The sequence below is a fragment of the Styela clava genome, chromosome 9 (genome assembly GCF_964204865.1).
Source record: "Styela clava chromosome 9, kaStyClav1.hap1.2, whole genome shotgun sequence".
Classification (NCBI taxonomy): Eukaryota; Metazoa; Chordata; class Ascidiacea; order Stolidobranchia; family Styelidae; genus Styela; species Styela clava.
The window spans coordinates 5,224,703-5,249,032 of NC_135258.1; the positions used below are offsets into that span (position 1 = coordinate 5,224,703).

Here is a 24,330-nt window from a genome sequence, read left to right on the forward strand (position 1 = left end):
GCATTCAACTGGTGGATACCATTCGCAAAACGATGGAACTGGAAAAGAATGGGATAAAAATAAAAACAGCTTAATCAAGCCAAAACGTCCGTATTTATACTGTGGCAAAATGCTATTTCAATAGACCATATTCCTTGAAAACCCATCCTACGCGCAAAAAAAAAAGTGATGTAAAAAAATATTTTTTAACATTAGCTCTTATGGGGAATGTGATCACCAGAGCAGAAATTTGCATTTTATGTAATTTTCTAGATATCTTTCATTGTATACGTGAGCAGTTTTGAGGATAGAATATTTTTTACATCTTTTTTGGTATTTTTATTATGATAAACATGGTCAAGATTTTTAATAATCGTTCATTGAAACTTTTAATGAGCGCGGTGTTTACGATGACGTCATTCTCACTAGACCAGGAGATTCTGCCAGCGCGCCGTGCTCTGTGGGATATGTGCTCCAACTGCTTGTGATAACAGAATACTGGAATACCGGTACCGGGACCACAACTGGCGTTCAACGAAAGACCTATTTTGGTTTTAATTGGATGTTATATATTTCATGAATTCTATGTACATTTCTGGTACACCTTTCAAAATCCAATGGCCTAACTCAGTTCATATGTTGACGGTACCTACCATGTACGGTACCTATCCCAAGATTGGTGATGTTCAGGGCTGGATTTAGACCATGAGAGGCCCCTTCATATTTTTGAGCTCAGAATTTCTCTCTAAACACCACCACATTTAATTGCTTAAAATTTGAAAATATGAAAGCATTAAACTTTTCATTCTCCCCATTCATGGGTGTGAATTTTTAATTAAAAGAATGATAATTTACTTGAGGCGGTTTTGCTTTCAATTTCTTTGATCAAACAACCGCTACAGCCATACTTTAACATAGAAACTTCCAGCAGAATGCGCATATTAATAATTTCCCTTATTATGATGCAAACGAGGCAATAATGGCTGTTTACAATGTGGTTGAAACTTGTTGTATACAGAATTTTCTACTCTGAAAAGCTTGCTATATATATATATACTTTTTAGGGTTTAAACTTGTCAAGTTTTCAAAATAATTACAAACTTTGAAACCGAATTTCGAGGCTCTAGGTTTCAGCCTGCCTAGCCTATTGGTAAATCCAGCCCTGGTGATGATCCCTACAGCAAATTTCTGGCCCTAATCACTCAGCAGATTGAAATAAATGGTTTTCAGCATTTATTAGCAAAGATAGATATTTTAATTAAACATATAGTTCAACTAAAAGCCTGTATAATGATATTATAAATATATGTCCCATTATTACTGCATTGTGAGAAGGCTTTCCACACTATCAAGTCGATAAGGTTTTAGCGTCTTCCAATGTCTCAGATGGAAACTTCAGTCTTCATTTCGCATATTCTTTTCATTAATGCCATTAGCATTTGTAGCTTGACTGATTCCAATGTACCTTTTCCATTGTTGTTTAATGTAATATCCTAAACGTGACTTCAAATTTTTTTCTCACTTCAATCATCACATGTTTGAATACCCGAGCTGACTTCTACTGATTTGTTATTGATTTACAATTTATTTTATAAATTAACTGTCGTACTTGCTAAGTGTCCACTAAGTGAAAATCTACAAAAAAAGCAGTGTTTAATAATGGACTACATTTTTAACCGAATCCAAAAATATTCCGTAACTTAGTCAACCCTTCCTCCGAGGAGTTTTTGTTAAAACATCTTAATTAACTGTTAATCTTGATAGCAAACATGGGGGGAAGGGGGGAGCTGACTGTGATGGTCGTATCGCTCCCCAGTCTATACCGAATAACTGTGTGTTTTGTATATAATTTTTTTTGATTCAATGCTTGTATTCTGGTTGACAAAATAAATCTCCCTCTCGTATTCAGTCATGTTTTTTTGTACCATTATAGGTTGGAGATATTCATCTTTTTTGTATACCGGTACCGTACAACTTGTCCTGCCTATTGGCAAGATGGCCAACATTTTTGTTCGTAGGCCTATTTCAGTATTTACTAAATAATTTGGTTTTCACCTCTTGCAGCCTTGGTACGGTACCAGTAGTTTAAATGCGTAAAACCAGTAAACAAACGTGATAGAAATGGTACGGGTTATAGATTGTCAATGTTAAACGCTTCCAGTACCGGACGGACACGGACCCAAAGCGACATTAGGGCCGCATTTGCAGCGCATATCCCACAGAGCACGGCGCGTTGGCAGAATCTCATGGTCTAGTGAGAATGACGTCATCGGAAACACCGCGCTCATTAAAATTTTAATGAACGATTATCAAAAATCTTGACCATGTTTATCATGATAAAAATATCAAAAAGGATGTAAAAAATATTCTATCTTTAAAACTGCTCACGTAAACAATGAAAGATATTTAGAAAATTACAAAAAATGCAAATTTCTGCTCTGGTGATTTACATCACTTCTATTTTTTGCGCGTAGGATGGGTTTTTAATGAATAAGGTCTATTGAAACGACATTTAGAAACAGCGCATGGACAGGGGGCTGCGGTGAAAGAGGCTTTGGGACTGGACGGGAAAAATGATGAAATTTGATCTTCTGCGGAAGGAGGGCATATATGAGCATAATTTAAAAATGATAAAAGAAGACGAACCCATAGAAGTTGAAAGGCGCCCAAAACAATGTCAAGCTGATTTGTCCCGTTTTAAAATATGTTCTCCGTGTCATGCATTTATTGACAGAAGTTACTTCGCACGACATGTAAATATTTGTTTAAAGATGAAATTCTTGAAAGAAAAAAAGTGGTATACCTGCCTCTATACTCATTATGCCCTCAGGAGACGAAAATCCCGAATTTTTGATATGCTAGCCCGTTTCAGAATGACGATAAAGGAAATTTGTGAAAAAGTCATGCATCAATTCTAACATTTGGGAGAAATTTATTGAAAGAAGTCGCAGGAGAAAAGGGAAGCATGTGGAAACAAGAAAAGCAGTAATGCAAAACATGCGCTATTTAGCATCACTGTACATAAAATTCAAAGAACTGTCGAATTGTTCAACAGAGCCCAAAATTATTGATATGTTTTGTCGATCAAATTTTGATTATCTGGAAAGGGCTATTGATCAACTAACATTACATGACACTGATGGAGTTATAAATGGGGCAAAACTTCTTTATGGAAATGTTATCAAAAATACTTTAAAGGTCTTCAAAGGTGAATACTTAAAACGGGGAAGTGATGAAAAAGCAATGAAGTTATTTTCAACTTGAATTGGTGTGCTATATTTGGAGATGCTGAAGCGTAATCTTGACTAATTGCATTATTCCATTTTCAATTGGGCTTGAATAATACATACATTTCTTATATATTCTTTGTAGGTAGAAATCAAATCTTTTCATACCCGCGGACACAAATAACAAGAAGACTCATATATTCCTATGTACGACGTCAAAGCCTCATAAGTCCCGTTTTTAGCTGTTTGCTGGAATCTCATCCTAGACCAGGGGTGGGCAACCCATTTCGGCTCGCGTGCCAAAATCGGCTAAATTTAACGACAAAAATTCTCTCGCGTGCCGACCAAAATTAAAAACAAAGCTTTGTCACTTTCAAAGCAAAATACACAATAAACCTTTTTAAACATGTACCAACAGATTCACTATTCATGAAAATACCAGTCCGGCAAATAGATTTGATTACATTTCTTATCATACAGTATATCAGTGAAACTTCTGCATATATAAGTTATCAGTATTTCATGAAAAATAAATTTTACCAGTATTTCCTTAAAATTGGAGCCGACAAATATTTTTAGGTTTGCAGAATCTGTATTCTCTGCAGAGTTTCACGTAGTTGTTTCACTGACCTCAACCTCTACGACTACATAAGGTGAAACCGCCTCATCTGCTAGGAAAAGAGTTGATTCGGATATGAGTATCCCGGACCTCGACCCTGTTGACTTTTAGCAACGACACAAGTTCACTTCAATATTCCACCTCCTCCTCTAGTCAGAAAGGGATGGTTCGGATATCAGTCGATGAGGCGGACAAAATTAATATGAAGCCATCCAAGGTTATCTATGGATCTTGTTTGTATCTTGATTGAACTTCATTGCCAGTTGTTGTAAATACATGTTTATTAGTAGAAATATATGACTGAAAGATGTGATAACAACTCATCACAACGGTTGTTTTCCTCACCTAAAATATATGTGAACGGGAATAATGAAACAGGTATCAAAAACAATTTCAATTCTGGAGTAAATCAGCATGTCGTTTCGTCTTTGTTTAGTGATATTACTATAGATGTGGAAGGCGAAAGTGCAAGCGCTGTGGTGAATAATTATAGTCCGGAGCAGTCAACAAAGCAACATCACCAAATCGAAATGAGTCATTTCGGATTTACGAAGCTGTAAATGCTGTAAAAAGTGAGTGGAATGGCCTCAATTTATATAAAAAATAAAATTTGTGTTAACAAAAGTTGAGATTGAAGACTGTGAATATAAATATCAAAGACATGAATGGGATGATTAAACAAAGATATCATATGGTCCTGGCATGGCTGAAAAAAATCGCTGCTATCAAACTTCTCAAAAAACTTTTGGAACACCGAGCTAAAAGGGATCTTCAGCCACAGGATGTCCGATTAGCGCAGAGGCAAGTTTCTGCAAGTTCATGCCCCTCCAAAGTACAAAGATGTACAAGAAGTGAACAAAGCGTGAATGTGCCACCAATGAGTGCCCCTGGAAGTTTGTAAAATGAACAGAGCGTGAATGTGTCATTAGGTAGTGCTCTCCGGAAGTTCACGAAATTAATATAACAAAGTGTGGGTGTTACAGTAGCAGGACAACACTTTTGCGGGCGCTGAAACAAGAAAAAAGTGTTGAAAACAACAGTGAAGAGACTGAAAACGAGAGTATTCTGACGCCTTTCAGGATACATTCAGGGGGAAATTGTTGAAACTGGACAAAAATCTGTATGTAAACCAAGATGGCGGACACCGGAACGTAGTATGTGTACCAGGTTAGGGTTAGACCATAATTTTATTCCAATTTTCCTTATTTTAGTTCTATTACAAGTTCGGAGATTAGCCGAGTGACTCCCATAGTATTTGTACCTGAAATTATGGCCTAACCTGGTACACATACTACATTACGGTGTCCGCCATCTTGGTTCACATACTTCGGGAGTACCCACAAACCACTTTGCGACCAGTTAATAAACAGGCGTGAATATTTTGGAAAGAGTAGGAGAAAATTGGGCTATCAAGCATCATTTAATAGCAAATTGGCCATTGTATATTGAAGTCATACAGTGTGTATCAATGCACTCATACAGTGTTTTCTGTTTAAGAAACTGACGACACAGGCTAATTACGCAGGCATAAATAAATTGGCTACATGCATAAGAGTTGAATGTGTAAAGCATCAGCCTAAGGCTCAGGAAACGTCAATATTACTGGATCTATTAGCGTGTTATTTAAATAAGAAGTCTTATCCTTTTGTATTATCACCTATCTATTTTACGTAAGATTACGTCGATGAGTGTCGAATTAGGGGTGGCTAATACAGTCACTGCAGTACTGTAACCGAGGGAACTGAAATCACAACTTTTGCTTGGTTTTGTGACGTTTACTGCCTGGCGATGGAAGTAAAATGCATAAATGCGGAGCGAGGTTTCATAGAAATTGTCTCACCAGCGCTCCATGGGAGCACGGGAAAATACAGGGACACGCGATGTGAATCTACGCGGAAACACTTCGAGGTCCTAAGCAGCATCTTCAGAAAAGAATCTATCAGAGAACGACGTGATACGGAAAAATTCATTGTGATGTATAACTCTTTACGTGACGTTCTTCAGGGTTTTCCTTTCCCCATTGGCAACAGCATTGTCATTTGCGTTCCCAATGCCCCTTTTAGGTGTACTCTGTCATCCGCTTCAATCACTCGTAAGGACTTTATAACTGTTTTTATCAAGTCTGCGATAAGCTCTTCAAAATTTTGATTTATGAAATGGTCCATGCGTCTTGTGTTTTATTGCATGAAGGAGGAACCGAGCATGAACCAAAATTCCAGAAAAGAGCATGCCGTATTGTAAAAAAAGGTTAACTCTCACCGAAACTATCTCTTCCCGCATCTTCGCACTCTGGATGTTAACTTCAATGAGAGAGGGAAGAATTGCTACTGTCGAACTTCTGGGCTACTGTCGAAATCGAGGTGAAAAACCTCCACAAAGGCTCCTCGGTCACAAGAACTCCGATAAGCACGGACGCAATTTCTGCAAAAGTCATCGCCATATTCTCGTAACGTATAAGGATATTCAAAATATGAACAACGCGTGAATGTGTCACAAGGGAGTGCCCCTGGAGGTTCGAGATATGAAAAACAAAGTGCGAATTTGTCATAAGGGAATGCCCTCGGAAGTGCAAGAAACGAACAAAGTGCGGATGTTCCAGTACTGCAGTATGGGCGCCCACCCCGGAACATATGTCTGGTGACACTGGCCAGACAATCGCAAGGGAACGTAAATTCTGTGAGTTGTAGCAGTCATGAAACAGTGCCAAAAAAAGCATTTTCTGGACAAAATGCAGCAGTGCCTTATTAAAATGAAAGATCAATTAAGATGAAAGGAAGGTGAAAATGAAGTCCAATATACTGAAATCAGGAGAATGTCATCAGAATTTAAAGATTCAAATACTCCGGGACGAGCAAGCCCTGCTGTTTGGGACGACAAAAAACATCACAAAATGCAATTGAAAGATTCTGTGGATCACCTGGCGCAAAAATTAGGGTGAGTGAGACATCCCATGTGGAAGAACCTTTATTGGTTGGCTTTATAACTTGTGTGGACGTGTGGTTGAAAATTGAAGGTGATCTTTTTCATTCTTATCTATATGTTCGGGGATTATGTCGAGCTGTGGCGAAAAGGTGATGAGGTCCAAGAGTTGCTTTGTAGTTCGGAGCAGTCGGTCGAATACCTGTACCGATTTCTTTAACGCAGTGACATACCACCTCGAAATATTCAGCGTCTTCTACATGCAGTACCCAAAGATGACAAATAAGTAGATTGTTATTCGTTTGTTGCTATACTGACGTGCAACTAACTATTAGAGCTCGACCGATATATCGGCCAACCGATATATCGGGCCGATATTGCGTGTTTGCCGATATATCATATCGGCCCAACCGGCCGATATATCTGGCCGATATATATCAGCGTTAGTCGATTTTCCACGTTCTAAAAAATGAGTCTTTTTCCCCGGGAAATATCTGCGGCCGAGCGTTTTCTTTTTTTCGCTTCTCTCATTTTGCCTTTCAATGAACAGAGTTCTCTTCTATATTTCTCTCTCTCTCTTTTATCTCTTCGTGCGGTGCAAAATTCTCGCCTTCGAATATCTTGCGTCCCCACTAGGCTTGCACGTAATTCCGTAATTGTGGCAAAATCGATTACGTAATTACTAATGACCCATAATTGCGATATTTTTTCACACATTTAAACCTATCATAAAAACCATTTGAATCCACTTCTTTTCCGAATGGGACATCGAAGTTTGGTTTTCATATTACCGACAGTACTATACGCCGGCGACAGATGTTAAAGACAAATACCAAGGAGTGAATTCAAATTAAATTTATTCTGCTTTTTATCTTTTGTGCTGGCTTTAATTTTCCTTTATCACCTTCGCAAATTAACCGTCCCAATTTTATGCGATCAATTTTATCATTACCGACACTGGTATACGGATATTTATGAAACGATAGTTGTCTTTTTAAAATCGACTTTCGTATTGAATAAAAATGTCGGGTTTCTAAGTTATTAATCAACGACGAGCGTATTCTCTCGTTTGATTATACCTGCGCTTGCCTCGCGACGAAGACTTGTTATTGCTCCGTTTTTTACATTATCCGACTTTGCTACATAGTTAGCATTTTATAATAATTATTGATGCTGAATTATTGACGATATTCTGATTACCAAGCTTCATTTTATATCAAATCATTTCGCGGCCTAAATGTTATAACATTATTTGCGATAAATTTAGATCAAATATTAATTATTTAGCTGGCGGTAAATTCTTACCTGTAACTCGTTGTAAGTTAATGCTAATAAATTCTATTTTGTTTTTTTGTTTTTTAATGCGCTGTGATTTGTATTAATAAAAGTGATTGAGTCGGGAAAAGAAAGTAGCCTTCTCTCCTTTTGAGAGCCCATAGCGGCGGTAAATTCCTTTCATGTCTGTTTCACGGAGAGAAAGAAAAATACGCCTTCCGGAATTACAATCAACTATCACACATTCTTATTTATCATTATCAGCGCCGAATAAAAAAGATACCAAATCGTGAAAACAAAAAAGTCTGTCGGTCTTAATTGCGTTACGGTGATAACGCTCATAATAATATCATTTTGACCGTGAAACCAAACGCTCAAACGGGGTGGCAACGCGTCATGCCTTCCCCCACCTGCGTAACAAGAGAGAGAAAAAAGGCTGCGAATATCGGAACTCTAACTTCTTCTACTTGTTAAACTTTCACTTTTTATAATCGACGGAATTGACTGCTTTGAAGGAGCACCTTTCAAACGCGGAAGCGCTCGACCAATAATTACGACTTTACTACGTAATTTGTAACTTCCCTCCCGTAACTCGAAAAAATTACGTAATTCCGTAAATTACGTGCAAACCTACTACTGTATGGATCAAAATGGACTTCTATAAGCTTTTTACTGACTGCCATTTTTCTTTTGTGCTTGGTTTTTTCAAACATTGCCTTCTGTTTTGTGTATTAATGTGTGTTCTTATTATTTGCTGTGAAACTTTTATCGATGATGCAAGCACTCTGTAGGACTGCTTTATTTTTCAACATAAACTTTTGATTGACTGAAACTGAATTTTTCTTTCTATTTGTATTTACTGCGGGTTCAGGTTGTAGATATCGGTATGTCGATATCGGTTATCGGTCACTAGTTGGCCGATATATCGTTATCGGTATCGGTGCCAAAAAGTGATATCGGTCGAGCTCTGCTAACTATATTCGAATAACTGTCCTAATCCGTTAACTGAATGGGTGGTTTGAAGATATGAATCTGAAATTGCATTATAAACAAAGTAAGAGGCATTGCGTCAAAATTTTGTTTGTATATACATACTATAATACCTTTCGCGTACTGCAGCGACCTACGCCATTTTCTTCATAGCCAGTTGCACTGATTGACTTAAAATTAACTACTATCTAACCAAGATAAAAGAACAATTCAACAAAGTAGGTAGACTGTAGTGTAAAGCAACGCTCATCACTGCGACAAAGCAAGTAAATAATGCGATGCACACATATGACAAGTAGCGTGGCAACACTTGTAATCATATGATTACACTTTTAACAATTTCTTAATCCTCACCAAAAGCAGATGCAATTTACCACATTCTCCCAGGCCTATTTATTTAATTGATCGCAGATGCAACTTCTCCCACATGAATATGATTGTACTTGAAAAAAATGTTACAAAATTACAATACACAAGACAAATACTCGGATAGCCCTGCGGTTATTTTGTATTATCCATATGTCAGTCTCATCTATCTTGCTACAGTATTCGCGTCTCATACCCGTGTTTTCGGATTTAAAACTACGGTATAAACCCAGTGGTTTACAATTTGAAAAAAAAATCCATGGTGAACCCCTTAAAATATTTTAATGATTCCCGGCCTTGTGCACTAAAACAAAACATTCACAACAAAAAACCGATGATCTGTCCAGTAGACAAAAAACATCTCTTCTCCACCTGCGTTTATCACAATAAACTCTAACTTAGCATAAAATTCGTCATATCTCAATTTCTTTCAGCAGGCATCTTGAAATTAATATTGAAAAGCTGAAAACATAAAATATAGGCCTACTGTCAATTAATGTTGATAGCTAAAAACTAAAACTTAGTGCCCCTCTGGCTACGCTCTACTCACCTAACTCTATCTTTCAATATGTAAGCGTAAAACGGGATTTAGAATCGTACTGGCATAACATAACAAACTGCCTACTGTAACTCCCTCCTATACCAACAAACGTGGAAAGGGGCAGCGTCGGCTACACCGCTATAGTTAGTTGACTTGTAATGGTAGCAATTGAACTCTCCGTCTCTGTGTGATAGCACAGGCTCATACCTCTGTGACATCACAATGGGAAGCAAAAAGAGGGGAATCAGTGTACCCAGTAGTGATTACGGAAGCAACAAACGAAGACAAAATGTGTATTTGCAAATGTGGGCAGCTAATTTTTGTAGTATTAAACTATGAGTCATATAGCAGAATTCCTTCGCGGACCACCGAAAGTGCTTTCCGTGGACCCCACTTTGGGGAACAATGTGACACAATTATTATTGTAGGAAAACTGAATTTGTTCCGTAATGGCGATGTTGGTGATTGGAAAAATTATTTCAGTGAAGCTCTTGTTGAAGAAATGATTGAAAAATTCTAAGCAGAAATGGGAGAAGTTTAAATCAAATATGTATAATATGATCCATTATTATACAGACATTTGTGCAAGGGAAGGCGGTGGGTGAGTGTGGCAACAGGATGAAGTATACAAAACTGTTCGTAGAAGGAAATTTGTAAGACAAGACAATAGGTGACTCAATCTACTTTTAGAATGTTATCGCCATGAATCAGAGAAGACGAAAAGATCGAACGATTCCAAGGGTTTTGTGTCTTTGGAATTTTGATATTTACCTTAGTGCGCGATCTCATGGCCATCCTGATCATAACGACTGTGACGCGAAACGTTTTCATGAAAGTTGTTTATTTGTTTCGTGAGGGCGCAACTTGTACATATCACTGTTATGTTAATGTATGGAGTATTATTGTCTTGTTTGAACCGTAGACTGACTAAACCTGTTAGACCGAATTAAAAAAGAATTCTACATATGACTGCAAACTTTTCCTGCGAGGAAATGTAGGAAAATTGTTTCCCCGAAAAGTTTTCAGCGGTCAAACTCTGTTGACTGAAAACTCTTCCCAATTTATATAGTCATTATACCATCATACTAAAAATTGCAGATTGTATAGACCGGAATGTTTAATGTCTTGCGGCAGGTGGCATTTACCAAGGACTGATTTCACGCTATGATTTCGCGTTGTGTCAGAAATTCAGTGGTCACCCGTAACTTTGCTCGGAGATCAGTCTCCTTTATTCCCGAGTGAATGCGTGCGACCTTGCTTCAAGCAAATTCTCTGATAATAATTCGCTATTGCCTCCGTAGCTCTTGTCACTTCAGTGGTCAACCGTAACTTTGTTCAGTGATCAGTCGCCTTCGTTTTCGACTGAGTGACCTCGCTTTAGGTAAAGTTCTTTTTAATAAATAAATCGTCTGACTAACCTCCTTGATTCGGCATATTACAAGAACTTCCGCTTTATGGAATTCACATTTTTGCCGATCGATTATGTAGGCTAGAAAAGCTATGAGTAAATGTAAGCGGCACGTGGTTTCACAAAGCCCTGCCACCAATGCAAAAATGCGAGTTACCGTCAGTCTCAACTTTGCATTTTCCATGCTCTGAAACATCTCATACGTTTAGCAAAAATTACCGCAGAATCTATTTGAAAGTATATTAAATTTCCTATTTGTTCCTAAACATAGACATCGCATATACAAAACATGCTTTCAGTCGCGTTCAATTGTGTACAATATGACCCAGTTATTCATTTATCATAAACTGGCACAGATGGGAATATTCAATTACTCAACTGTTATATATTCATGGGCTTATTTTCCAGTAGCGTCCAGATGTGAAATATATGTTTTAGTAAACCCTACTTAAACCAGAAAGCCTTGCTCTTTGTGTAGAGTTAAGAGGTTCTACAGGTCCTATTTCTGATTATTGGGCTGTCTTGTCAATCTACTTCCGTAGCTAACTCTCGACACAGCAGTAACGCACACATAAACACATCCAACTTGTATGAAAGAACTTGTAATGAAAGTATATTTACAGTATATACAAGTCACAGTCCAGTAAAATTCCACAATCAGGTTAAAAGTTCCACAGTAGATAGATAAATTTCCACAGCAAGTATAACGGCAGTGTAACACAGTGAATGTAAAAACTTGATGTCTGTATGTAAATGTATGGTGTGTATTGTATGATGTGGTTACAATATATTTGTGTCTCCAGCCCAACACCAGTACTTAAATTTAGCTACAAGACACAAAAACAATAAAAGAGTATAATTAGCCTTCGACATACAACTCAATTAGAACCTATATTACTAAATAACCCTAAACATCTTAACAATTCTAAATTAGCATAATCAAAACCCTACAATTTGCAACTCAATGCCGCAAAGTAATCGCAGCTACTAACAAAGAAATTCATGTGACCAGGCCTCATTGCACTGTCTCCCACACTAATAAATAGGACATTTAGTATAATACAATAAGAATAACAAGGGCATGAATACAAATCAGCTGATATAAGAGAGTATTGCACCATCATTGCCAAGACTTCAAACTTTCTCTCAGTCAGTGACGCTTAATATAAATAAACAAATAAATAAACGAGAGCAAGTCTGAACATGTTTATCGGGACCAGAATAACTAAAATAAATGTGTTAAATCACTAAAGTAAATTTCTGCCTGTAACATTACCGGCCTCTAAATAACTATGGGAAAACAGAGTTATTTATAAATACATCAAATTACAGGCAACAGGAAATTTCAACTTCAAAATTAAACATAATAAAACATGAAATGTTCACTAATAATTGAAATTATTAAACAGCTTCAGCTTCAAGATGACACAATTTGCGAATATCACGAACATATGAAGACTTTGCAGTCCTGACTCGAACACGACGAACCATACCAAATTGATCTGGATATGTTTCCTCAATGATTGCCATTGGCCACGAACCTCTCGGTGTATCTTCATAAACTACCAGAACCAAGTCTCCAACAGAAGTTCTTTGCTGGTTGATGCCACTTTTGCTTTGATTGAAGAATTTGCAGATATTCTTTTGTCCACCTTGACCAAAATTGATTTGCCAGTAACTGCACCAATTTCCAAGACTTTCGATATCCATCTGCTTTAACAAAAACATCCGATGGATAGTCAGGATCGATACGACCAGTTAATAGCATAGCTGGTGTTAATGCACAAAGATCTTTACAATCGTCTCCAACAGGTGTAATCGGTCGATTGTTCAGAATTCTTTCCACTTTAGTGAGAAATGTATAAAACATAGCATCGTCCAGTTGTCGGTCCCCTGCAAGTGCAGTCAAAATTTTTCTCACAGACCGAATCATTCTCTCCCAACACCCACCCCAGTGACTTGCAGCAGGAGGGTTAAATTTCCATTTGATACCCTTTTGACTGAGGGTTTCATGCACAGACTGATTCCAACGTTTCATTCCTTCCTTTAACTCTTTATTCGCAGAAGTAAAATTTGACCCATTGTCAGAAATCAACTCCAATACAGGACCTCTTCTTGCTACAAATCTTTCCAGTGCGTTGATAAAGTCAGAAGTATTCAAACTATTCACAACCTCAATATGAATTGCTCGACTTGCCATGCATGAAAATATCACAGCCCATCGCTTCACATCACTTCGACCAGATTTGACATGAAAATAACCCATAAGATCCACTCCAGTTACACTAAATGGTGGGTTTCCTGGTTTAACTCTCAATTCAGGCAGTGGTGCCATGATTTGCGAACCTGGTTTAGCTCGCCTCTTCTTGCATTTCAAACATTGACGAAGAACACGTTTGACCGCTGAATGACCTCTGATGATCCAGAACCGCTGTCTAATAACAGATAAGACATGCAGTGTTCCACTGTGTCCCTCCAGTAAATGATAATAATTAATAATGAGATCAGTCACATGATGATTGTATGGCAAGATAACTTGATGCTTGCTTTCATCAGGTAAAGTAGATCGCTGTAGTCTACCTCCAACACATATTAAGCCATCAATCAAACAAGGTGTTAGAGCTCGCAATGGTGAATTCTTGTCTAACTTGAACACATCTTCTGAAAACATTTCCATCTGAACAAGATGTAATATGTCATGAGTCGCAGTATTTATTTCATCCACAGTTAAACCTTCTTTACAAAATTCAGGTTTATCAGCATGACCAAATTTCCATGATATACATTTCTTGAAACGTGTCAACCATGCAACTGACTTCTGTAATTTTCTCCAAGATGAATATCTCTTCAATAACGTGAAAAAGACTGGTGTTTTCTCAATCGTTTCCTGTGTTATAGAAAACATCTGGTGTGCTTTCTTGATTTCACAATTGTCTTCACTCATTGGCAAAACTTTTGGTCTTTCTGGCCAATAATCTTCACTCTTTCCTAAAAATTCAGGACCCTGGAACCACAAATCACACTTGCTTAACTTCTCAGGCATGACTCCTCTTGATGCCAAGTCCGCTGGATTTTCTTTAGTGCCAACATATCTCCATTGCTTTGGTGTAGAATGCTCATGTATTACAGAAAGTCTATTTCCTACAAATACTTTAAATCTTGTTTTGACATTATTGATGTATTGCAGCACTGATGTACTATCAGACCAAAATGTGACTTCATCAAATTTATATTTTGACTCTTTTTGAATCATTGCACTTAGTTTCACAGCAATGACAGCAGCAGACAACTCAAGTCTAGGAATTGAAATGGACTTCAGTGGTGCAACTCGCGATTTTCCAGCAATGAACTCACAATGTATATTGCCATCTTTGCTTTCAACTCGAACATAACTCACAACTCCCAGACCAACTTCAGAGGCGTCACAAAACGTATGCAACTGCATTGTACAATCACCATATTTGGAGCCTTTGAACCATCTTGGCACAGAAACTTTTCTAAATTCAGGAAGTTGAACCATCCACTTTTTCCATAAATCAATAGCTTTATCAGGTAACTGTTGATCCCAGGTAAAATTCTCTGCACATAATTGTTGCAGTAATCTCTTCATAGGTAATAGAAAGGGACCCAAAATACCAAGAGGATCAAAAATCTGTGCTTGCATCGCTAACAATCCACGTCTTGTATATGGTTTTTGCTCAATATTGACTTCGAAACGAAATGCATCAGTAGATACATCCCACAGTAAACCCAATGCCTTCTGTGACATATTTTCTTCAAAATTAAAACTTATTGTAGTAGGTGATCTATCTGCTTCAGAGATAGTTTCCAAAACTTTAGGTTGAGAACTCAAAAACTTAGTAAGATGAAATCCCGAACCATCAAGAAGAGAGGACAAATCCTTTATACGATGAACTGCATCTTCCACGGTTGGCTCTGACCGAAGCAAATCATCGACGTAAAAATTTTCATTAATTGCACTTAAAGTTTCCTTGTCCATGTGATCTCGATTGTCGACAGCAACTCTCCTCAGGGCATAACAGCATATACTAGGAGCCCAAGAGCCACCAAAAATGTGAACATTCCAACGATACTCTGTAACTGGTTGATTGTAATCTCCATCTTGCCACCAAAGGAACCGCAGAGAATCTCTGTCTTCCGGTGCAACCAACACTTGATGATACATTGCAGAAATATCACCAATGATCAGAACTTTCTCTTCGCGACATCTTGTAAGGACACCAAACAAACTGCTTGTTTCGGGTGGTCCGCTTAAAACATTGTCATTCAATGATATATCGTTACACTTGGCAAACGCGTCAAAAACAATTCGAAATTTTCCTCCAACCCCATGGTGAGGAATATACCATGTATTTTTCTTGTGTATCAAATCTTGGTCTTCAATTTTACTAGCATATCCTTTAGAGATGTATTCATCCATCTTGGCTTTATATTTTTCATAATATCCAGAATCTTTGACACAACGTCTCTGTAAATTCTCAAATCTTCTTTCAGCAACTTGCTTATTATCAGGCAACTCGATATCAGATGACCTCCATGGAATCTTGACTTGATATCTTCCATTCACTTTACAAATTGAATCATTCATGATCTTTAAAGCCTGTTTGTCTTCAATAGATGGTAAAGTGTCAAATCCACTGACATTAGAATCCTTTAATTCATTCCGAAAAGCTTGCTCCATCTGAACATGCAATTCTTCATTATCCAAATGAATCCAATCAAGATGTTTTACACTTGGTTGATGAAATTTACCATCCGGCCCGAATAATGCCCATCCAAGACCAGTATGTACAGCAAATGGCTCTGAATTACTCCCACGTCGCATTCCATAACACGCATGAGCTTCAGGCACATCTACACCAATCAGGACTTCAACTTTTGCATTCTTTGCATTTGGAAAATTGATATCTTTCAAGTATTCGTATTTCGCCATCGCACTATTAGACGGTATGTTGCATTCCAAATCCGAGGGAAGATCGTCCAACACTCGAACTCCATGCATCTGAATAATCCTAGTTTCATTGAGTCCTTGAATATTCAGTGACACTTCAGGACTTGATTTATGTTCAATTTTTCCACCCAACGTCTTAATTACGAGTGGGTCGCTGTTGCCTTGTAAACCAAGTTTCTTCATAAGCTCAGTTTTGATAATGCTAACATTACTGCCATCATCAATGAATCCATATGTGTCGTATGATCGATTATCGGTTCCCCATACTCGCACAGGAACCACCTTTCTTCTTATAAAGGTGGCAGGTTTAACTTCAGTAGCACACAACTGAGTCGAAGTTACACCGGCCTCATTGGCGGTCGTAGCTCCGGCCTCATTAGACCTCACATCTTGAGGTGATTGCACATCTGTACTACCATTTGGTTTCACTGAATCAGGCTTCTTATTAACATGCAACAGCGTGTGATGTCTTCTATTGCAACCTGGTGCTCTACAATGATAATTTGACTTGCACTGGCTTGCAAAATGATCTGGAAGCAAACAATTGAAACACAACTTGTTCCTGGAAACGATCTCGAACATCTCTTTGGCTTTCCTTTTCTTAAATTCTTCACACCTCCACAACTGATGATCAGATTTGCACACAACGCACTCTCGTAGTGGTTTTCTCAACGTGGCATTACTCAACTTAGGATCAGCTGTGGGTGCTTTAGAAGATGACTCTTCAGAAATAAGAAATGATGACACACTGCGGTTGCCCCGCTGACTCGGACTGTCAACATATTTCTTTCCTTTATGTGTCTCAAGTGCAAGCTTACCAAATCCAGATCTATTCACATTTGAAACTGTCTCCATAAATGTAAGAAGAGTATCAAAATTGACAATATCTCCATTGGTGTACTTCTCATTAGCAATGTGAGCAAATTTCCATAAATGTTGTATTGGAAATCTCTTTACAATCTTTCTTAATGTAGTTAAATCATCCAAACTACATCTGGCATCATATTCCTTGAATACAATGAGGCAATTCCGTGCTTGGGTGACCAATTCATCCCATGCATTAACATCATTTGCCTTTATTGAGGGACCTTCAGTAAGTAATTGCATATGTGCATCAATTATGAGATGCCTCTGACCATAATTTCGATGCAAAATACTTCGTGCCAGTTCATAACCTCTTTCTGCAGGTAAAGAACCACATGACAATATTGCTTCTTTAGCAGAACCTTCACAATTGGAAATCAAACAATTCAATTTTTGAGCAACATCCAATTGACTCGAACCAATAAAAGTATTGAACTCTCGAACAAACTCAGTATATTTCAGAATTTCTCCTTTAAATGTTGTCATCTTAATATGAGGGAACATTAAACCTTGCTTAATGATATTTGCTACATTCAGCATTCCTCCCTGTAAAGCTTGCGTCAGCTGCGCCATTGCATGAACAGTGTGATTCGGCGTACCATATTCCATCTTAGTATGGCTTCTTATAGTACCCGGTGACTCAATCTTAATTTCATGGGCTGCTGACCTGTTTACAGGTTCAACATTCGGCACTTCAGTGGGAATCAAGCGAATGAGATGCTGATTTGTACTGGCATCAAATCTATGATCATGCATAATATCACTCACCAAATTCTTCGCAGGTGATGGAACTTGATTTTCATTTGATATAAATGGAACGTTCGGATCCAACATACATCCTTTGTCATCCTTTGCCATAGGAGTAAAAATTTGCCGCAAGATTCTATTTGCTTTCTCTGGATCAAAGTCCGACACATTTGATGGTTTCATAGGAGGCGGAAGTGACGTATCAGCCACATCATCTTGACTTAATAACTTCAAATGATCAGTAATCGGAGTTGACTTGACAACTTTCTCAGAACTAGATTGAGCTTCAAATCCATAAAATGTTGAGCCGTCAATAACTGAGCCTCGTCTTGAATGGCTAGCACTTGACAGCATATCATACTCAATTTGAGCTTCTTCAGCATCTGCTTCAGCTGCTAAAGTCTGAGAATCCAATTCAAGTTGCTTACGTTTTCGGACAGTCTCAACCTCTAGTTGCTTACTTCTCAGCTCGGCTTCGGAATCCAGCTGTTTACGTTTCAGCTCAGCTTGCTTCAGAATTTGTTGCTTTCTCAAATTTGCAAGTCGCAATCTCTTCTCTGCCTTTGCTCTTTCAGACATACATGACTTAGTAGTTGATCCAGAAACAGTTGACATCTTCACTTGACTTTAAACTTTCGAGACAACAGTCGAGACTTATATTGTAACTTAATGTAGAGTTAAGAGGTTCTACAGGTCCTATTTCTGATTATTGGGCTGTCTTGTCAATCTACTTCCGTAGCTAACTCTCGACACAGTAGTAACGCACACATAAACACATCCAACTTGTATGAAAGAACTTGTAATGAAAGTATATTTACAGTATATACAAGTCACAGTCCAGTAAAATTCCACAATCCAGCAATCGGGTTAAAAGTTCCACAGTAGATAGATAAATTTCCACAGCAAGTATAACGGCAGTGTAACACAGTGAATGTAAAAACTTGATGTCTGTATGTAAATGTTTCGTGTGTATTGTATGATGTGGTTACAATATATTTGTGTCTCCAGCCCAACAACAGTACTTAAATTTAGCTACAAGACACAAAAACAATAAAAAAGTATAATTAGCCTTCGACATACAACTCAATTAGAACCTATATTACTAAATAACCCTAAACATCTTAACAATTCTAAATTAGCATAATCAAAACCCTACAATTTGCAACTCAATGCCGCAAAGTAATCGCAGCTACTAACAAAGAAATTCATGTGACCAGGCCTCATTGCACTGTCTCCCACACTAATAAATAGGACATTTAGTATAATACAATAAGAAAAACAAGGGCATGAATACAAATCAGCTGATATAAGAGAGTATTGCACCATCATTGCCAAGACTTCAAACTTTCTCTCGGTCAGTGACGCTTAATATAAATAAACAAATAAATAAACGAGAGCAAGTTTGAACATGTTTATCGGGACCAGAATAACTAAAACTAATAGGTTAATTCACGAAAGTTAAATTTCTGCCTGTAACAGTTACGCCATTTTTACGTTACTATTGATTGGTTTTGGTTACAGAAACAATAAAGCTATACTCAAATATATGAACACGAAAAAGTAACCTTCCAGCGAAAAATACAATTTTTAATCACTGAAAATTTCAAAGCAATTGGTCCAGTAGTTAAGGAGAAAAGCCATTTTTTCATAACGATAGAAATACCAACAGCAACACAATATTTATAATAACAAAACGATCAATATGTACATTTCGTATCTAACAGCATAACATCAAAACGCTACCGTTTCGTGTTCAATAACAAATAATCTGTTTAAACTGGAAAATATCGGGGTTTGAAAAGGAATTCGCAGACGAAATTTTGAAGTGACTAAATGGTAATGCTATTAAAAATATTGCTGATTAGCGTATTAGTGGGTTTTAGTCTAAATAAATAATCAGTATTTGTAACTCGCATTTTTGCATTGGTGGCAGGGGCTTTGTGAAAACGATCCAGATGTATCAACCACGTGCCGCTTACATGTGCTCATAGCTTTTTTAGCCTACATAATCAATCAGAAAAAATGTGAATTCCATAAAGCGGAAGTTCTTGTAATATGCCGAATCAAGGAGGTTAGTCAGACGATATATTTATTCAAAAGAACTTTACCTAAAGCGAGGTCACGCGCACTCAGTCGAAAACGAAGGCGTCTGATCACTGAACAAAGTTACGGTTGACCACCGAAGTGACAAGAGCTACGGAGGTAATAGCGAATTATTATCAGAGAATTTGCTTAAAGCAATGTCGCACGCTTTCACACGGGAATAAAGGAGACTGATCTCCAAGCAAAGTTACGGGTAACCACTGAACTTCTGACACAACGCGAAATCATAGCGTGAAATCAGTCCCTGGTAAATGCCACCTGCAGCAAGACATTAAACATTCCGGTCTATACAATCGGCAATTTTTAGTATGATTGGTATAATTACTGTATAAATTGGGAAGGGATTTCAGTCAACAGAGTTTGACCGCTGAAAACTTTTCGGGAAAACAATTTTCCTTCATTTCCTCACAGGAAAAAGTTCGCAGTCATATGTAGAATTCTTTTTTTTTAATTCGGTCTAACAGGTTTAGTCAGTCTACGGTTCAAACAAGACAATAATACTCCATGCATTAACGCAACAGTGATTTGTACGAGTTGCGCACTCACGAGACAAATATACAACTTTCATAGAAACGTTTCGCGTCACAGTCGTTATGAGCAGGATGGCCATGAAGTCGCGCACTAAGGTAAATATCAAAATTCCAATGACACAAAACCCTTGGAATCGTTCGATCTTTTCGTCTTCTCTGATTCATGGTGATAACATTCTAAAAGTAGATTGAGTCATCTATTGACGTATTGTCCCGTCTTACAAATTTCCTTCTACGAACAGTTTTGTATACTTCATCCTGTTGCCACACTCACCCACTGCCTTCCCTTGCACAAATGTCTGTATAATAGTGGATCATATTATACGTATTTGATTTAAACTTCTCCCATTTCTGCTTGGAATTTTTCAATCATTTCTTCAGCAAGAGCTTTACTGAAATAATTTTTTTAATCGTCAACATCGCCATTGCGAAACAAATTCAGTTTTCCTACAATAATAATTGTGTCACGGTGTTTCCCAAAGTGGGGTCCACGGAAAGCACTTTCGGTTGTCCGCGAAGGAATTCTGCTATATGACTCATAGTTTAATAATATAAAAATTAGCTGCCCACATTTGCAAATACACATTTTGTCGTCGTTTGTTGCTTCCGTAATCACTACTAGGCCGCGAGCCGAGGCCATTTATCTTTCAGTTTCGTAGCGCACATAAGTAACTACCTGAAAATGATTTTAAAATGTTCCTTAGAAATTTAGTAACAAATATTACCTTGTTCCCACTTCCAAAAATTGTACGTTTTACAGAAAAGACGCTTTTACTACAATAAATATGTGTTACCATCTGTCCTATTTTCTCTGCTTTTCCGGTATCATGGACCACTGAACGCAGACTTCTGCATGACGTAACAATCAAATTAGTCAGCTGTAGGTGGATCCCCCGTAGGCGGATGAATATCAGATGTACTACGGCTCGCTTTTGCGTTGAGTTGGGTAGCCTTTCCATAGTTTTTGGACACGTAGTGGACATAACGATCGTTTCAATATTATGTTGTTGTTGTTGTTGTTCTTGTTCTTTGACACATTTTTAAAAAGTCGCTTTTCTCTTTGATTACTGGACTAATTGCTTTGAAATTTTCAGTGGTTGAAGATGAAATTTTTCTCCAGAAGGCTATTACTTTTATTTATTTCAAATATTTCTGTTAGCTCTGTAAGATTTGTTTTTGTTTGCTATGACGTCACTAAACGTTCTGCGGATATCGGACGCCATTTTGTGTCCAACGGACCATCTTGCAATTTCAATTCACGCTGTCACAAGACAGGACCTTCTAAAGATAGAGAAGTTCTGGTACCGTAACACAGCGCGGTGACACTGAACTAACTCGTAGCTGTCAAAAGCTTGAAAATCCATACAAATATGAGAAATAAAAAGATGAAACTTGGCAGGTGGGTAGAGTTGTGTTTCTTTTAACCATATTTGAAAGTTTCGCGTTTCTACATTTGAAGGAGGGGGAATAGGGGGTGTGCATTTCTGATACGTCGATAATATCTTTGTCAACCAATTTGCGGCCACCGTGTTTTCGTCTGTTTGATTGCTGTGATGTGGTGCTTTGTTTATAATTTAACGAGTTTTGTTCGAAATAACCGTGTTATTGAAATATATGACGGTCAGAAATGCAATTAGAAGCCCAATGTTTTCACGCTGTCACAAGACCAACAATTGTCAACCAATTTGCGACCACCGTGTTTTGTCTGTTTGATTGCTGTATGGCTGCGTATGCGATAGTCTCGACGCAGCATAAACGATGATCAAGGCTTAAAATCCGTGGTCGCACACTGGTCGTTCGGTCGCAAATACGTCTTTCGAGTGCCGTACTTTGGGGATTTGTATAGCTTCAACCCTTTGTCGTAGAAAGTTAATACGAGGTTTAGCGTGTAGAATAAATGCCGCCAATGCACCCACGGTGAAAAAATTAACGGGTTAGATATATTGGTTTTTGTTTTATAGCGGTTTGAATGAAATTGTCCGCAGACTGGCTACACCACCCTAGGCCTGGTGAGTTGTCCGTGTAGTCGAATTGTCCATCAGCCCTAAACGGCTATGACAGTCACTGTACCAAAAATTGTACCCCGATTCGGCTGGTGTTAAGTTGACGCATGTTATTTAGTAACGTTTTTATGTGAAATGTTTGACTGTGGTTCGGTACCTGATCCGATAATACGGTACATAATTGACTCATATCACGAGATATTTCAACTGATGTTTCAATTGTCACAGGACCTAAAATATCTATGACAGTCCCTGTACCGTCTCGGTACCCCGATACAGGTACTGGTAAGTCACCGCCGGTATGTTAGTCGTTGGTCACCGCATATGATTTTTGGGGAATTGTTCTGCGTGTCCATATATTTGAGCATTGCTCTCTTGTTTTCAGTTATTATTAGTTCAATTATTCTAAGGAGGTGTTGAAAAGTATAAGTAAGATATTAAACACTTGTATATCCTACCATAAATAGCAATTTTAGTTGAGCACTAGCTCATAAGACGTTATTAAATAGGTACGGTGCGATAACTCCAAGGAAGGCTAAACCTAGAATAATATGTCACAAACAACGATATTTTCTGGCTTGCATGAAATGTTTATGATTAATTTAATGACTCTTCTTGACTATTCAGCAGACTTATACTACTATATAGGCCACAGAATAGCCTATTTGGAAATAGAAATTAATGGCTGTTTCTGTAATGCACGGTTGTGTGAAGGAGAAGAAAATAATCAATTTTACTAATGTCGGTTGGTCTAAATCTGAATTCATAAGGTCGACAAGAACCTGGGAAGCAATGATAAGTTATGCAGTGGAAAGAAAGTAGCATTGAAAGCGATTGAGAGGTGAGAACTCAAGTTGTAGACAGACAGTTGATGTTGTAAAATATAGTCTATAGTCCAAACTCATAGGGCATTTCAGACTGTGATAGATCTATATCAAAATTTAGTGTGGATATAGTCTAGTATTGGTATGCAAACACTGCTGGACTGTAGGACATGCAATGAGCATATATACGCTCATTGAGTACATCAGATAAAATGCATTATGTATTCAAGGTATTAGTTAGTATTTTGTGGTATTTTTATATTCATGCTGTTCAAAATATGATTTTCTTCCTCATTTTAGATACTGTACTACAAAAGAAAACTGCAATGTTCCACCAATCCGACCTAACGAAGGCTCTAATCCCTGCTGCTATCAGTGCTATAAAATGGATTAAATAAGAAGTTATGAAGCGTAAAAGTTTATGAGAATCATAATAGTTGCAATCAGCTTAGAGGGGTTTTCATATTGAAATACTTTAGCACTTTTCTGCAATTGGAACTGCCCATCAAACTCATGTTGGAGACTTCATTGAGGTTTTCAATTCAATTTTTTTCTCAACTATGAAGATCTTTTGAGGTTAACGAGGCATTAATAAATAAAGCTGAGGAATTTGTTTGTTCACTGTATGAAGAGGATATGAAGAATGTAAATGATAACGGGGCACGTCTATTTAACACTGGCAAACATAAGGATTATACTCTCTCACCCAACAATGATTCACTGAAGAAGCATGTGGCCCTCAAATCAGTTCTTGAGTTGGCAAACTGCAAGTGTAAGAAAAATAGTCAAAATAATTTATGCAAGTGTGGCAAAATCAACTTAAATTGCACAGATTTTTGTTTTTGTATTGACTGCAAAAATCACAGTACACTTATAGAGGAAAAGTCGATTTTCGAGATAGTGGATTTCGAAAACAATTCAGAAGAAAGTGAATTAGATATTGCAGTTGATTTAATAAGTATC

General features: G+C 37.6%; 1 protein-coding gene across 1 annotated transcript; it reads right to left on the reverse strand.

Moving 5' to 3' along the window:
• Positions 1-12,879: 12,879 nt before the first annotated feature.
• On the reverse strand, positions 12,880-18,522 carry LOC144427246 (uncharacterized). Its single transcript, XM_078116126.1, has one exon. The coding sequence runs from the start codon at positions 18,520-18,522 to the stop codon at positions 12,880-12,882; it is 5,643 nt and encodes a 1,880-aa protein (XP_077972252.1).
• Between the last annotated feature and the right edge of the window lie 5,808 nt (positions 18,523-24,330).

Bases quoted from the DNA above. Each gene is read 5' to 3' on its own strand.
- LOC144427246 (XM_078116126.1), bottom strand. From the start codon at position 18,522: ATGTCAACTGTTTCTGGATCAACTACTAAGTCATGTATGTCTGAAAGA.